We start from the raw sequence: 14789 nt of genomic DNA, 5'->3' as shown, positions 1-14789 counted from the left end.
ACTACTCATAGAACTCAGCATCCTTATGCTGAGAAAGGGTAAATCGGTCCAGGGATCAACTTGATAGCATAACTATAGCTTATGATTGTTATATACAACTACTCAAATACATAAAATTACTAATTATATTCTTCCTCCTTGTGTACAACATGCTTCGGGGGTGGGGGTTTTGTAAGAGGGGAGGGAATTTGAAGGGGTGAGGGGGTGAACGGAAGTAAATTGTGTACTGAAAAATATTGTCGACTGTATAATGTTTGAAATAACAATTTTTAGTAGGCTTGTTTACATGTTAAGAGTTGGCGTGCGAAAAGGTAATAGAGCAAGCCTTGTCCCCATACAGCAGGATGAATAATGAAAGGAACAGAATACAAAATGGCCTCTCAGACTGCTATTAAAAACCGTTTGTTGAGTAACAGACGCGCATGCCCGAAAACATTACAGAGTATTTTATTCAATACATTGCATAACATATCACGCTATGTTTGAAACACAAGAAGTGAGGTAGACTTGAAAATTGAGCTGGGAATGTTATGATTGAGTGTTGGATTATCTATCTACATTATTACTTATATATGTAAAACATATTGCATACATAAATACTAAATATTTATGTATGAGCTATCTGTTGGAACATGAGTTCCTTGATGTATTTCTGCTTTCATCTATATACTACACAATATAACATGTATATATTAAATAAAAAGACTAAGAAATTATTTAATATGAATAATTACCACAATATCAACTTCTCAACTACACAAAAAGTAACATGTATATCATTTATGAGCTATGTGTTAGGACATGGTATGTTTTTCCAGTGTTATTCAGCAATTAATCTTGAATATTTTGAAGGAAGTGACTGTTTGATTGGACAGGTTTGTGCATTTCTCGGTTAGCGAATGATAAATCGAATTATAGATGATGTAGAGCGGCGTGTAAAACTTGGAGAGTTCATGTTCTACTTGTTTGCAGAAGTTGTGAACTGATTTACACTTGTATTCAGTTATGTAAGCGATTGGTGTATCAATTTTCCATTATTAATTCAATTTTCCACAGACTAGAGGTGCGACACAAATATATTTCATGAAAAAGAAGATTATATTTGGAAATTACTAATGAATATAGCATGACTTAGATGATGTCTCTCTCCTGAAGTTCACAGTTTCTTGATAAAACGTGACTCATTTTTAGTCATCATCGAATGTTGGAGAATCAAGCCGTCAAAGGGGCTATATCACTACTTGTGAAAAGTGAGAATATAATTCCCATAAGTTCTTATGGGATTATTCATATTTGCTCGGTCGGGCTGAATGGGAATTCCCCAATTAGAACTCGTGGGAATTACATTTTTACTGTTCACTGACATTGATATGTGGGAATGGGAATCCAGCTTCATACCAACTGGTATGAAATTTCGCTTCCATGTTGTATCCGTTGTGAATATTGTTTATATTGGCAATCAAACATCTACAGTGACATAATTTAATGATGCATATATTATTATCTTATTTATCTCTTTCCTGTATAGGAGTACTTTTATAGAAATAGAAAGAAAAATAAAAATCTCATTACCCTTTTGAAATATTTAATCACAACTTGTTCGGACATTGAAAAAATCACTTGAAAATGGCATCAATGTTCGAAACATGTTGTGATTAAATATTTCAAAAAGGGTAATAAGATTTTTATTTTTCATTCTATTATTATCTTCTACACTTGCAATAGATTGACCTGCCTATTGTATGTACTTCTTTTCTTTATAAAATCATGAATCAAAGGATTAATAATGAGGAATAAGGAGATGAATAAGGGGTAGACACCCCTGTATTATGTATTTTTATATAAAGTGTTGATTATCGTAATGAAACATTTTTAATAGCCTTCCTACGTCTCTTTTTCCTTTTGATTTAGCCATAGAGAAACAATAGCATAAGTAGATATCCCATGGTATAGGATGTTTATGTCGCAACTTTTACTGTTACCTCAAGCCGATCAGGGGTGCCCACAGCATGTTTTGATGTCGCAAGTTGCGACATGAGACTGAATTTTGGGGGGGATTTTGGAAAAAACTAGGGAAAATGGGGGGGATTTTTCAATATACAGTTTTTAAGTACCTAAATGGATATCAAATTTTGAGAATTTTGGGGGGGAATTTTGCGACATGGACCATTGGGGGGATGGGCACCTCTGAAGCCGATAGTTCATGTGATTCTTTCCCGTGAAGCTGTGTCTCCCATATTGTGCCGTTCAAACACTCTAACCCCAACAAAACATTAAAATTCGACAATAATCAACAGTAATCGGCTTGAGATAACAGTAAAAGTTGCGACATAAACACCCTATACCATGGGATATCTACTTACGCTATTGTTTCTCTATGGTTTAGCGCTTAGCCTATAATAGTTTGTAGGGTTTGTAGTGGAATTATTATTCTTTCTGCGGACATTCTGTTAACTTGCTCCTTCCAGTAACCACGATGCTGGTAAACCTTCTTTTACAGTAGACTTTGAACTCTGAACGAATATTTTAATTTCTGATGTGATCTCTTCATTTCTGATGAAATAATTATTCTATTCTATACAATTTTACAGAAAAAATTAAAGTATCCTACTGTAGTTAATTGACCGAGCGAAGTGAGGTCTAAGATTCAAGTCGACGGTTTGGCATTTCTCTTAATTTTTAAATGTTTATATGTTGCGCATTTACGGCAAAACGCGGTAATAGATTTCCATGAAATTTGTCAGGTATGTTCCTTTTTAAATTGCGCGTCGACGTATATACAAGGTTTATGGAAATTTTTCATTTTAAGGATAATACAAAAGGAAAAGGAGTCTCCTTTGAACGTCAATATTACCGTAAAAATCATACTTTAGAATAATCCATCATATATCAGCTGTCTAGTAGACTATAATACTACCCGTTCAAAAACATCGAACATCTTGAAAATGTATCTTTCCATCAACGTTGTAGACAGTTGCAGCCAGACCTGATAACAGCGCTCACACTCACATTCCGGGACGACACGTCACGGTACGATAGGACAGAAATCTCTATGTTTATTTAGGATTTTGCTAGACATTTTAAATTGATAAATAATTTATTAATTTTTGAGAAAACATAACAAATGGTCAATATAACTTAATGAGCGCGAGGTCTACTGTTCACAGAACTACTATTATCGTAATATTAATATAATCTTCCATGGAATCGGATGTTTTCTCACCTTTTCCAGGGCCGTAGACCTCGACATGGAAGTTATCATTGCCTTTGTGTCCATCCACCAGATTCCCCAGCCCTCCCATCAGCCTCATCCCCTCCTCCCGGCCATCGTACAGTGCATCCCTCAGGTCGACATCCCCTCGAACAAGGCCCTGGGGCATTGAGTAGCTTATCAGACCACCTGTAACAGAAAATTCATGAACTGATAACTGAGTTATAACTAGAAATAATTTGCAAAGAATAAAAAAATGTGGATTTGATTTATGAAATATTAGCAAGTAACCCGTGCTTTGCACAGGGATACATTTTGCGTCTTAAATACTAGCAGGTAACCCGTGCTAGTATTCACAAGGGATGAATATAAATTTTCACTGGGGAAAATATTGTGTTGTGAAATCACCTAATGTCCGAAAAACATTATAAATAGAATAATTATTCATTATCTTCAAAATTACGTGGTAATCTCCACCAGAGTTGAAAATATTGATTGGTCTTGAGGTCTGTTTAGTTTGGCTTTTATAGTTAGGTAAACTTTGAACCACAAACTCAAAAAAATTGTTTTAGTTATTGAATTAGAATAAATTGATCAATGGAAATGAAAATAATCCTTTATCCATCCTCGGTGAATTCAGAGTCTTTATATTTATAAAATTGCAAGTAAATCATTTCATTGACAGAGCGAAGTGAGGTCTAAAGATTCAAGTCGACGGTTTTGCATTTCTCTCCATGTCTATATGTTCCGCATTTACGGCGAAACGCGGCAATTGATTTCCATGAAATTTGACAGGTATGTTCCTTTTTAAATTGCGCGTCGACATATGTACAAGGTTTTTTTTGAAATTTTGCATTTTAAGGATACTACAAAAGGAAAAAGAGTCTCCTTCGAACGCCAATATTACCGTAAAAGTCAGACTATAGAATATTATTCATCATAAATTGCATGCAATTAATAACTCGAAGTTTTCTTTCGACTTTTCTCTGACACCACAGGACAGGACAGGACAGAATTTACTCTGATGCACAATATTAGAGGAGGCTGTGGTTTATAATTGCGCGAGGTCTACTAGTTAGGTCTACTAATTACTAGTTAGTTCATAAGTGGTAATGCCTTATTCGTGTATATACTATACCGTACATGTGAAAATTAAAAAATCAAAGTACCCTTTCTCTAAAACCAAAAAAGGGTACCTACTTTGATTTTTTAATTTTTACATAAATACGAAAAGCCCTCACCAAATAGTTAATAGATCGTACAGGTATAAGCCAATTCCGTACCCTATTAATAAGATAATTGAAATATTCTACCTTTCCAGGGACATCCTAGGATCTCGACCCGCATGCAAACAGTTCGCACATGCACGCTGTACGGGACAAATCGCACTTTAGACGCCAACAGGACGGGATCCAGTTTTTGCTCCTCAACCAAGTACGTGTTGGTATTACCGGCAAGTGTCTGCAACACAAAACAGAAATCATTTATGAGACTTAATTATAACGGTATAACAACTGTAACTAGTATCTTAACTTGTTTAAAAAAATAGTGTTCCAGATCAAAGAGTTCAATAGTGAAAGATCAATAGAATAAATATCAAAAGATCAATAGTGTTCCAGAACCAGATCAAGTCGTTTTCATCCGATATACACAAAGGAAGATTGATTGTAATATCGTAGAAGAAACAGAAGGTGACGTTGACATGATTGTTATCAATCATGAATTACAGGAACACCGTCTGTGGAATTTACGTAATTTGAATTATTGAATCGAGATAATTCGCACTAAAATTTGACCAAGCACTGTGAAAAGTTGATTACAATCAACATTGAGTGATATAATTAGCTGTAATCTAATAAAATAGCCGTTCTTCTGTTGATTAATTGTGTAATAAACACGTCAAACTGTGGAGTGAGAGAATGGCCGTCCTTGCTTCTGATTGGTTGACGACTGACGCTCGTCACACAGTGGCAAAAATGGGAGGAGGTAACATTAACCAATAGCAGTTATCCTACAAGCGTTATAGATGATTCCTATACTTCACAATGCTCGTTACATTCGAACAAATCATCACATGATATTCCCCACAGTATGAATAATATCTACCAATTACTCATTTATTCATGCACTCGAGTTACATCGAGTACGAGGTAAAAACGAAAATAGTATTTAATATGATGTCCATATTCTTAATTTTTGATTGGTGATATTTCTTGTAGTATAAATAATGAATACTAATTTATTCGGCTACACACACTTTTATTAGGCTACATAATATGAAGAAAAAAACATTATTATGAATCTACAATCTGTTGTTCATTGATATACCATATTAGAATATCATTATAGATTGAAATCTCATTTTCAGAATTTGGAGAATTACATTCTCAATACAAGACTTGAACGTTCGTCTCTGAAACGGGATAGGTCATTAGGTTGACTTATTAGGCAAGAAATATAGTATAGAGGTTCAATTTCTTACTCACACCTCGATCCGATTCAAATTTTTAATTTGTTTTTGAACTCCTTAAGTTTGAAATGTGAACATGATAAATTTAGAATATTGAACAGTGTAACATTTTGAATTCGTTTTCCAACATCTAAATTTGAAATTAATGTAAAAATTATCAGAAAACAATATCGCAATATTGAACAGTGCCATAATCTATTCGGAATATAGAACATTGCTCTAAACAAATAAGGCGAAGAACCATCATACATCAAAACTAGAATTTAGTTATAATATTATAAACAGACGAACGAGAGTACCTGAGTAAAATCATAGAAAAAAGGCACTTATAATTAATGCATTATTCATTTGTACAATATGACAATATTCCCACTGAGTCTAACGAGACTCATATTATTCGTCTCTGATAGAAGAATATAATAGATACTGTGACCATGGAAAAACAGAATCCAACATTTATAAATTGTCTCCGCTATAACCCAATTTCACCGTTTATTAGAAGAAGCACATACTTTCCAGTAGGGTGGTTTGAAACACTATACATGTCTATAATCCCGGCGGGGGCGCTCAATTATGTCAACAACATACGTGCCACTTCCAACCAGCTGACGAGAATGGGAAAGTATATGTGACACGTGACCTTTGGGAAGGGTGGGGGTTGTTTGATGACGAGGGTTTTGGGGCAGGGTAAGGGGGATGTTGACCCAAATAAGGGCTCGAAGTCAGCACCCTTTGTCCTCGAATCAACCCTGTGAAGTAGTGTCAATGAACAGAAAGGTCAAACCCTCATGGAGACTGTCTCCCTCCCTCTCATGGTCGCACCCCTATTTGCATAATATGACAGCAACATTAAATCCAATTGGTGGCACTGCTTCGTGTTAATTTAAGCTTTTCGCCAATTGTAGAGCCTTCAATTTGCTCATCGTGTTTTGAGATGGGTTATTTATGAAGAACAAAGAAAGATGCTGAATAGCAGCAAAGGTTTACAAACGAGTATGGAAGTTTAATAGCGGAGAGGAAGTTTTTAAGATTTGGAGGACAAAGGTTTTCTAGTAAATTGATTATAATTCAACAACACTTTCTTGAGATAGTATGGTGAAATATGATCTTCTATAAAAGCGAAATGACACTCACTGACTGATTCACTCACTCATTCACTCGCAGAACTAAAAATCTACCGGACCAAAAACGTTCAAATTGGTAGATAAAATGTTCAGTTGGCCCTTTAGAGGCGCACTAAGAACGGATTTGGAAAAATTTCAAAAGATACGCCAAAATTCGCGTTTTTCCAGCGTTTTTTTTGGCGCTTTCTCAGCTTTATCGAGAACAAATGAACAGAAAATGTTCAAATTTACTACAGAAGCTCAGCTGGGGGTAATAATGTTGTTTCAGAAGTAATTTGAAATAACGCCAAAGATACGCCCATAATTAGCGGTTTTTTGCGTTTTCTTATTTCTTTCATCAAGTAATAGACAGAAAATGTTCAAATTTCGATACAGAGGTTTAGCTAGGGTCTAAAAATTTTGTGATGAGGTGGCTTCAATATTTCATCAAAGGTACGCCCAAAATCAGCGTTTTTCAAACGCTTTTCTCAGCTTTTCTGCGTTTTCTCAGTACTTTGACTTTTTGCTGAGATGAAGCATGCTCAAATGAAAAATGCAGGCGAGAAAAGCGAGCCCGCTGATCTCATTTTTGGACGATCCAGTCGGGGGTCCAGGGGGCGGAGCACCCTGGCCAGACCGATATGGCGAGCGAAGCGAGCCTGACGGCTAGTACATTTATGATAGGATAGATAGTATATGATGTGATAGAATTGGCTTATATCATTACTGTCATGTAAGCTTTTAATAAATCTTGACAGCTCATTATAGTTCAACAATGATCATGTAAAGTCGGATTCTGACATATCAGTATAAAAGTCAATGTCCGGTGGAGTGAAAATATAATTCCCATGTATTCTAATGGAACTATTCCTACTCAGTCCGGCCGAGTGAGTATGAATAGTCACATTAGAACTTATCAAAATGATATTCTCACTGAACCAGACACATTAGATGATACTAATAGTGGGAATCCTGCAAAAGGAGCGAGCTATTTGCCTGTTTATTTTATTTATTTATTTACAATTTTTACAAAGTAGCACTGCTTGGAAAAGAAAAACTAAGGATACTCCTTGTTGTTTCTGAAGTGAAATTGTTGATAAGTAGATGAATGAATAATAATATTATTATATTGCTCTGTTTTTAAAGTAAAATTTTGAATGAGTAGATAAACAGATAAATATTAGTTTATTAGCTCATCTCAAATTCCAACGACTACCAATGAGATAGAGATTGAAACATTCATCTTAATGAAGGCCAACTCATACAAACCAATGCTTTACTTCATATTTATTATCATTCTTATAATGTAAGGTATTTTATTTTGTCTTGATACTTGTAAAAATTGTAGCGTGAATATTATTGATGTGGAAGTTTTCCATAGTTGTAGAGGAGTTCTGACAACATTTCAAGTCGATCTCTTCAATATTGAAAAATTGTTTTCTTGGCAAATAAAGTTGATTTTGAATGGCATAATCCAGCTCAACAAAGTCTTCAAATCAAACTCTCTATATCTAACCTGTTGTCTACTACAAACTTCCTCTCTTGGAATTAATCCACCATCATTTAATGGGAGAGAGATACTACTCGTATTTAGAACTCAATTCATAGTCTGCTCCTGAACAATTCACTCATTGATTCTGACACGCTGATGCAATCAATATTCACTCTACAGACCCTTCACGCTGACAAATCAATTTAACCTGAGCTTGCAAAATAATCCCCTGTCGCTGTTGCGTTATTGTCGGCACACTCTCTATCTAAGCCCACCTCCCTTAAGTCCCTGACTTCGACGTGTGTGTGTCGATATAAGGAAGCGCGAAGTACGCCACGCGTGAAGTAAGACCGGCAACTTCCAACTCTTGAAACCGGAGGGAAGAAAATTGAAGTGACAAGTATTCGAGGAACCCCTGCATCCTTGAGAGGTGCTGAGGGGGTGCTGAAAAGACAGGGCCCCCGAAAGTTCCCAGGATAGAGCTCGCTCAGCATCTAGCGATTCCTTCTGGTTTGGTGGCCAAGTTTTTGACTGCTGCTCGCTGTTGACAAATAATGACTCAAAATCTACACTCGTGTCTTCTTCTTTCGGTTTCTTCTTCTGTTTCTCTCCCTTCTTCTCTTGTTCCCGTTTTCCGTCTCTTTATCCTCCTACTACTCTACAATTTTTTACTTCACAAAAATTCTTCTTTTTCTATCTCCATACATCATTATCATCATCATCTTCGTCTTCTTATATCGGTCACCTCAAAAGTGGCAGTAGTCGATTATTCGATTTACTTTTTAATTTATCTCTAGTCATATTTTTCATTTTATTATACAACTTTTAAATTAACACATATTTATTGATTATGCAATAAATCGTTTTCTTTCAAGATTTGTAATTGACTTTCTTTGACATCATCATGATGAATTCAATTTGATTTGACTCAAATAAAATATGAACTTTTCCACCTGCTTTTCCTCGATCTCCATCTCTACCAAGAGTACTACACCTCTCTTAGTAGTCCCCCACCTCCCCACCCCATTATTCTCACACTTCAGCTTCCACTCCTTCCTTCTTCCTCCTATAGGGTTGCAAAGGCCTCTTATCACTCATATTAGATCTTCATCATCTGCCATTCCTCCTTCATATTCTTCTCCTTTTCTCATTGCTCTTTCCAATTTCTATTCGTTTGTGTCTGCAATAGTTTGTTCAATTAATCGATTGTGTTATGATTTTTGATCGAGGTTCTACTGGATAATGTTCTTATTATTAAGAGATTTATCAATAATTACAGCCCATGTCTCTAGGACACTTATAAATTAAATGTACCATTGAAACTATTGATTCAATTATAGAATTGAACAGTCCATGGATTTAATAAGTTTCCTACAAACAAGGCCATAATTTATTTATCAAGTAAGCAATAAATAGAGCATAAATGAATAATATAAACGAAGTATATAAATTAATAAAAACAATATAAAACTTGTAGTACCCTTTTATTAAAACATTTTAACATCTAGTTTCGACCTACTTTGGCCATTTTTAAGTTAAAATGTTAAATGTTTCACCTTAAATGTTGAAATGTTATTGTTTCATTTTAACTTGAAAATGAGCAAAGTAGGTCGAAACTAGTCGTTAAAATGTTTTTAAAATGTTTTAATAAAAGGGTGCTACAAGTTGACAGTAGTATGAGTTCGAAGTTTTATATTGTTTTTATTAATTTGAATAAAATGGCCCATATAAGTAAAGTGATTTTACAAAGTATATATTATTGATTTATTTTTCAAAATTGATGATTCTACTCAATGTACCTAGATTCTACTTGTTCCGCACTACTTCCCAGACAGCCGCCAATTACTGACTTGAAAAGTTCAAGAACGCTTCTCAGTCAGGCCATTCCCTCCCCAAAACCAACCCAAATTCCCACCTAAATACCCACATCCCGGTCTCATCTCAAAACACCGGCTGGATCAAATTAAAACAACCGCGTAGCAGCAACCTTGCTCCATGCTTTTCTCGAAGATAGATATTCGGCTCCGTGCTTTTCTCGAAGATAGATATTCGGCTCCATGCTTTTCTCGAAGATAGATATTCGGCGAAGATGATGATGGAACCTTCCGGCCTGTTTCCGCACCTCAGCTAATAACAATTAGCTACAATTTGATGCCGGTAATAATGAGCAGGTTATCTTTAGTGAAATTCACGTCAAACCGTCAGAATTCCTTATAAATAGCATTAATACTTCCCATTAACTAACGCTGACCGGTTGGAGTGAATCTCTCTATCATGTAGTTCGCCTGAGTGGATGGTGAATTGACTCTGAATTCACTTTAAACTGTCAGCATAATTGATGAGGAAGTATTGGGCTATTTATGAGGAATGCTGACCGTTTCAAAGTGAGATTCATTGTCGTATCTTATAGTTCCTTAAGAAACTGTGGAAGATTTATAATTCTGTAGATTCAACTATGAAGATACTCTGGTCCCCTCGTTTTTGAATTTAAGAATTTCGGTTTGTTAATTACCAAATAGCTTGTTAATTGTTAGTTTTGTAGGTCTGATTCAGAGATTATATTGTTTTCTTTATTGAAATTGAAGGATTCTGGTCTGATGGTAATTATTCTAGATATTGTTCCTAAGAAACTGCAGAGGATTTATAATTCTGTTGATTCAACTATTGAAGATTCTCTGGTTCCCTCGTTTTTGAATTGAGGAATCCCGGTCTGTTGATTACCAAATAGCTTATTAATTTGTTATTTTGTAGGTCTGATTCAGAGATTATATTGTTTTCTTTATTGAAATTGAAGGATTCTGGTCTGATGGTAATTATTCTAGAATATTGTTCCTTAAGAAACTGTAGAAGATTTATAATTCTGTTGATTCAACTATTGAAGATTCTCTGGTTCCCTCGTTTTTGAATTGAGGAATCCCGGTCTGTTGATTACCAAATAGCTTATTAATTTGTTATTTTGTAGGTCTGATTCAGAGATTATATTGTTTTCTTTATGAAATTGAGGATTCTGGTCTGATGGTAATTATTCTAGAATATTGTTCCTTAAGAAACTGTAGAAGATTTATAATTCTGTTGATTCAACTATTGAAGATTCTCTGGTTCCCTTGTTTTTGAATTTAGGAATCCCGGTCTGTTGATTACCAAATAGCTTATTAATTTGTTATTTTGTAGGTCTGATTCAGAGATTATATGTTTTCTTTATTGAAATTGAAGGATTCTGTCTGATGGTAATTATTCTAGAATATTGTTCCTTAGAAACTGTAGAAGATTTATAATTCTGTTGATTCAACTATTGAAGATTCTCTGGTTCCCTCGTTTTTGAATTTAGGAATCTCGGTCTGTTGATTATCAAATAGCTTGTTGATTTTTTAATTTTGTAGGTTTGATACAAAGATTATATTGCTTTCTTTATTGAAATTGAGGGATTCTGGTCTGATAGTAATTATTCTAGAATATTGTTCCTTAAGAAACTGTAGAAGATTTATAATTCTGTAGATTTAACTTTTAGAGGTACTCTGGTTCCCTTGTTTTTGAATTAAGGAATCCCGGTTTGTTGATTACCAAATATAGCTTGTTAATTTGTTACTTTTGTAGGTTTGATACAAAGATTATGTTGTTTTCTTTTTTGAAATTGAGGGATTCTGGTCTAATAATTATTATTCTAGAATATTGTAGAGTGAGTAGTGTGAGTTGTGGAACTTCTCCATAATTGAAGAGACCTGAGATTCTTCAATGTTATTTTCCATCACAAACTGCTTATTATTAAATCACTTTTTTCTATTAAAAACACTCTAAAAATTGTACCTCTTCTCAGCCAAAATATAACCAATAGACACCAACAGCACACTAAAAATTGCCATCCTATCCTTCTACTTGTCTATGAGTACAACCAAAGGTGCGTACAGACTGTCGCTCTGCTCCGCAACCGAACGTCACTCCAGCAGAGCGATTGATGATCGACCGGCGAGCAACAGTGGTTCGACCGGGGAACGCGAGAAGATCTAACATCTTCCGTAACGTTCAGGATGGGTGCGTAGGCGGAGCGACTGTGGTTCGATGGTGGTACGAGGGCGGTACGAGGGTGGTACGAGGGAGGAGCGTGCTCGGTGCGGGTTGGAAGCGCGAATATGTGTACGCAGCTTAAGAAGATGGCGGACCTGCCGAATGATCTCGTTGTCACAGTGAGCGATTAATTCATTTATTGTAAAAAATCTGACTGCCATAGTGAGATCAACTTTGGTTCTGCTATCCTTGTCTATTATTCGACAAAGCCGGTGGTACTATCCTTTTCTAGGTCCACAACGATGCCAATTATGTTTTTACAGTGTGGGAATATAATTAATTAATGCAGAGAATCGGCATCGCTATTCTTCTATCTTTATCCACTGCCTTTATAACGTGGACCTCACTATAGTCGTTCTTTTTAATAGCAAAAAGACTTGAGATGTTGTTGACTAAAGTAGATTTTTGACAACACCTCAAGTCTTTCAATTATTATTCTAGAACAAGTAGATTCGTTTAATTTGTAGATTTTACTGGAAGGTCTTGTTTTTGTTTCTCCAATTGTGATTTGGAAATTTCGGTCTGTTAATGATCGTAGAGGTAGAGGATTTGTTAATTTGAAATGAAGATTCTCTTGTTTCAACGCTTGAAATTTAGGAATTTCTGTCTGTTAATTATTATCCTAATTAGGAGGCCCGACAACATTTTTTAGACGCTATTACATCGAATAGACCGATCTAGCAGTAATAATTTACAAATTCTGATAGAATGGACACTACTTTGAATAGGCTAAGAAGATATAGACTTCTTCACATCTCTACAGTTATTAAAACCAATTCTTTAGTTCCAAAATCGATGTTTCTACAGTTGAAATCTTGGAGTGGTGAATAACTAATTAGTCTAATTAGGAAGCTTGACAACATTTCCACTATTTGTAGGAGATAGATATTTTCCTATTACAAGATCAGAAGAAATCGAAAGTATTATCTAGAAATACTAAAGATTCAGGAATGGAGTCTATAAGGAGTCCAACACTTGAAAATCCAGGATTGTAGTGTTATCAATAATAGTAAAAGTTTAAATAATAATAAAATAAATTATCAACGTAATAAAAATAATGTCAATCACAATTAAAGTTATCAAATAATGTTTACGAACAACTACTAATCTAATTAAATTAAATATAATTATAAAATTAAAAACCATAAGTTTCAGAAAAAAAATAATTCAAACCGGCGTGAGCCAGGTTGGTTTCTATCTATTTTAATTTATGGTTTATTAGTACGAAAGGACTTTAAAATTAGAAACACTTTCTGCTAATTTGGCAGAAAAGTGTTTTAAACTTAGAATTCAATAATGTATAATATACAGTTAGTATTAGTCTAATTAGGGTGTTGTACAACATTTTCAAGTCCTATTTACTCATTCTATGGTATCAATTATTATTTTTGAAAAAAAAGTTTATTTCCCCCCAAAAAAACTAAAACTACTACATCATTACAGAAAATATTAGACTTAAATATTAGATTTAACTGCTGAAATCCGGAATCACATCTTGAGATAATTTTACAATAGGCCAAGTCCTTATTTAGAGCTATGTAATTAATTTTTATTATTCTATACAAACAGATGATACATACTACATTTATCAAATTGCAACTCATAGAACAAAACTTCTCATAAAACATTCACATAACAACATAGTCGTCTCATATAGCATAAGCACATAACATAAGAACAGAAACATAATACATAAGTATACATACATCGTGAGTATACAAATAAACATGAAACGAGATACATCATATGCCAATCTGTGTTGAATAATCAACAGGATGGCAATAAAACTCTGCCCACGCGTTCCATGTTGAGGAATAATTTTGTGTTGAGGAGAGGACATGCATATTGAATATAATCTATGCATTGGTCAACAAAGTACTCGATTGATATGACAACAGGTTTTTCCGAATCATTCATTCATCCATTCGAGTATAATATATTGGCAAGCATGTATAATGATATTAGCACATAGTGGGATTTATCAGTTTGTACAGTATTCGGTTGAAGTTTCAAATTCGAATAACAGTGTCGTGATGACTTGATGACTAATATGTGAGTTTCGAATGTAAGTTCAGAAAATGAAAGTGAGTGAGTTTTTGATTGGAATATGGGCTTAAGTACACTCAACAATAAATTTTACATTTTTCTACCGAATTTGATGCATGATTTTGGACCGACTTGACGAGCCTAGAAGAATGAAGTGTAGTACGATGAAATCTGAGCATTGTGTCAGAAGTTATAAGTGTTTGAAATTTTGATCCTTGAGGTGTCCTTAAGCGCGCCTCTCCACTAGGAAATACTGAAATGAAGTGCATCTAACGGGTGATTCTCATTGAACATACTCTCATGAACTTATGTCATTGTGCGAAATATCAATGTGAGGACAATGTAGTTGGTGATGATGGTTGAAGCTGAAAATTGGGTGTTTTTCACAATACAATGAGCATTGTT

The 14789-nt window shown here is 34.7% G+C and overlaps 1 protein-coding gene across 1 annotated transcript; it reads right to left on the bottom strand.

Moving 5' to 3' along the window:
- Positions 1-3223: 3223 nt before the first annotated feature.
- On the bottom strand, positions 3224-4672 carry LOC120356531 (discoidin domain-containing receptor tyrosine kinase B-like; the record flags this gene model as incomplete). The annotated part of the gene is made up of 2 exons (XM_039445469.1): positions 3224-3400; positions 4525-4672. Coding segments are annotated over 2 exons (325 nt in total), but the record flags the coding sequence as incomplete, so codon positions are not given.
- Between the last annotated feature and the right edge of the window lie 10117 nt (positions 4673-14789).

This window comes from Nilaparvata lugens, unplaced genomic scaffold (genome assembly GCF_014356525.2).
Source record: "Nilaparvata lugens isolate BPH unplaced genomic scaffold, ASM1435652v1 scaffold7010, whole genome shotgun sequence".
Classification (NCBI taxonomy): domain Eukaryota; kingdom Metazoa; phylum Arthropoda; class Insecta; order Hemiptera; family Delphacidae; genus Nilaparvata; species Nilaparvata lugens.
The sequence above is the reverse complement of the archived record's forward strand: the minus strand, read 5'-3'. Positions and strand labels throughout refer to the sequence as shown.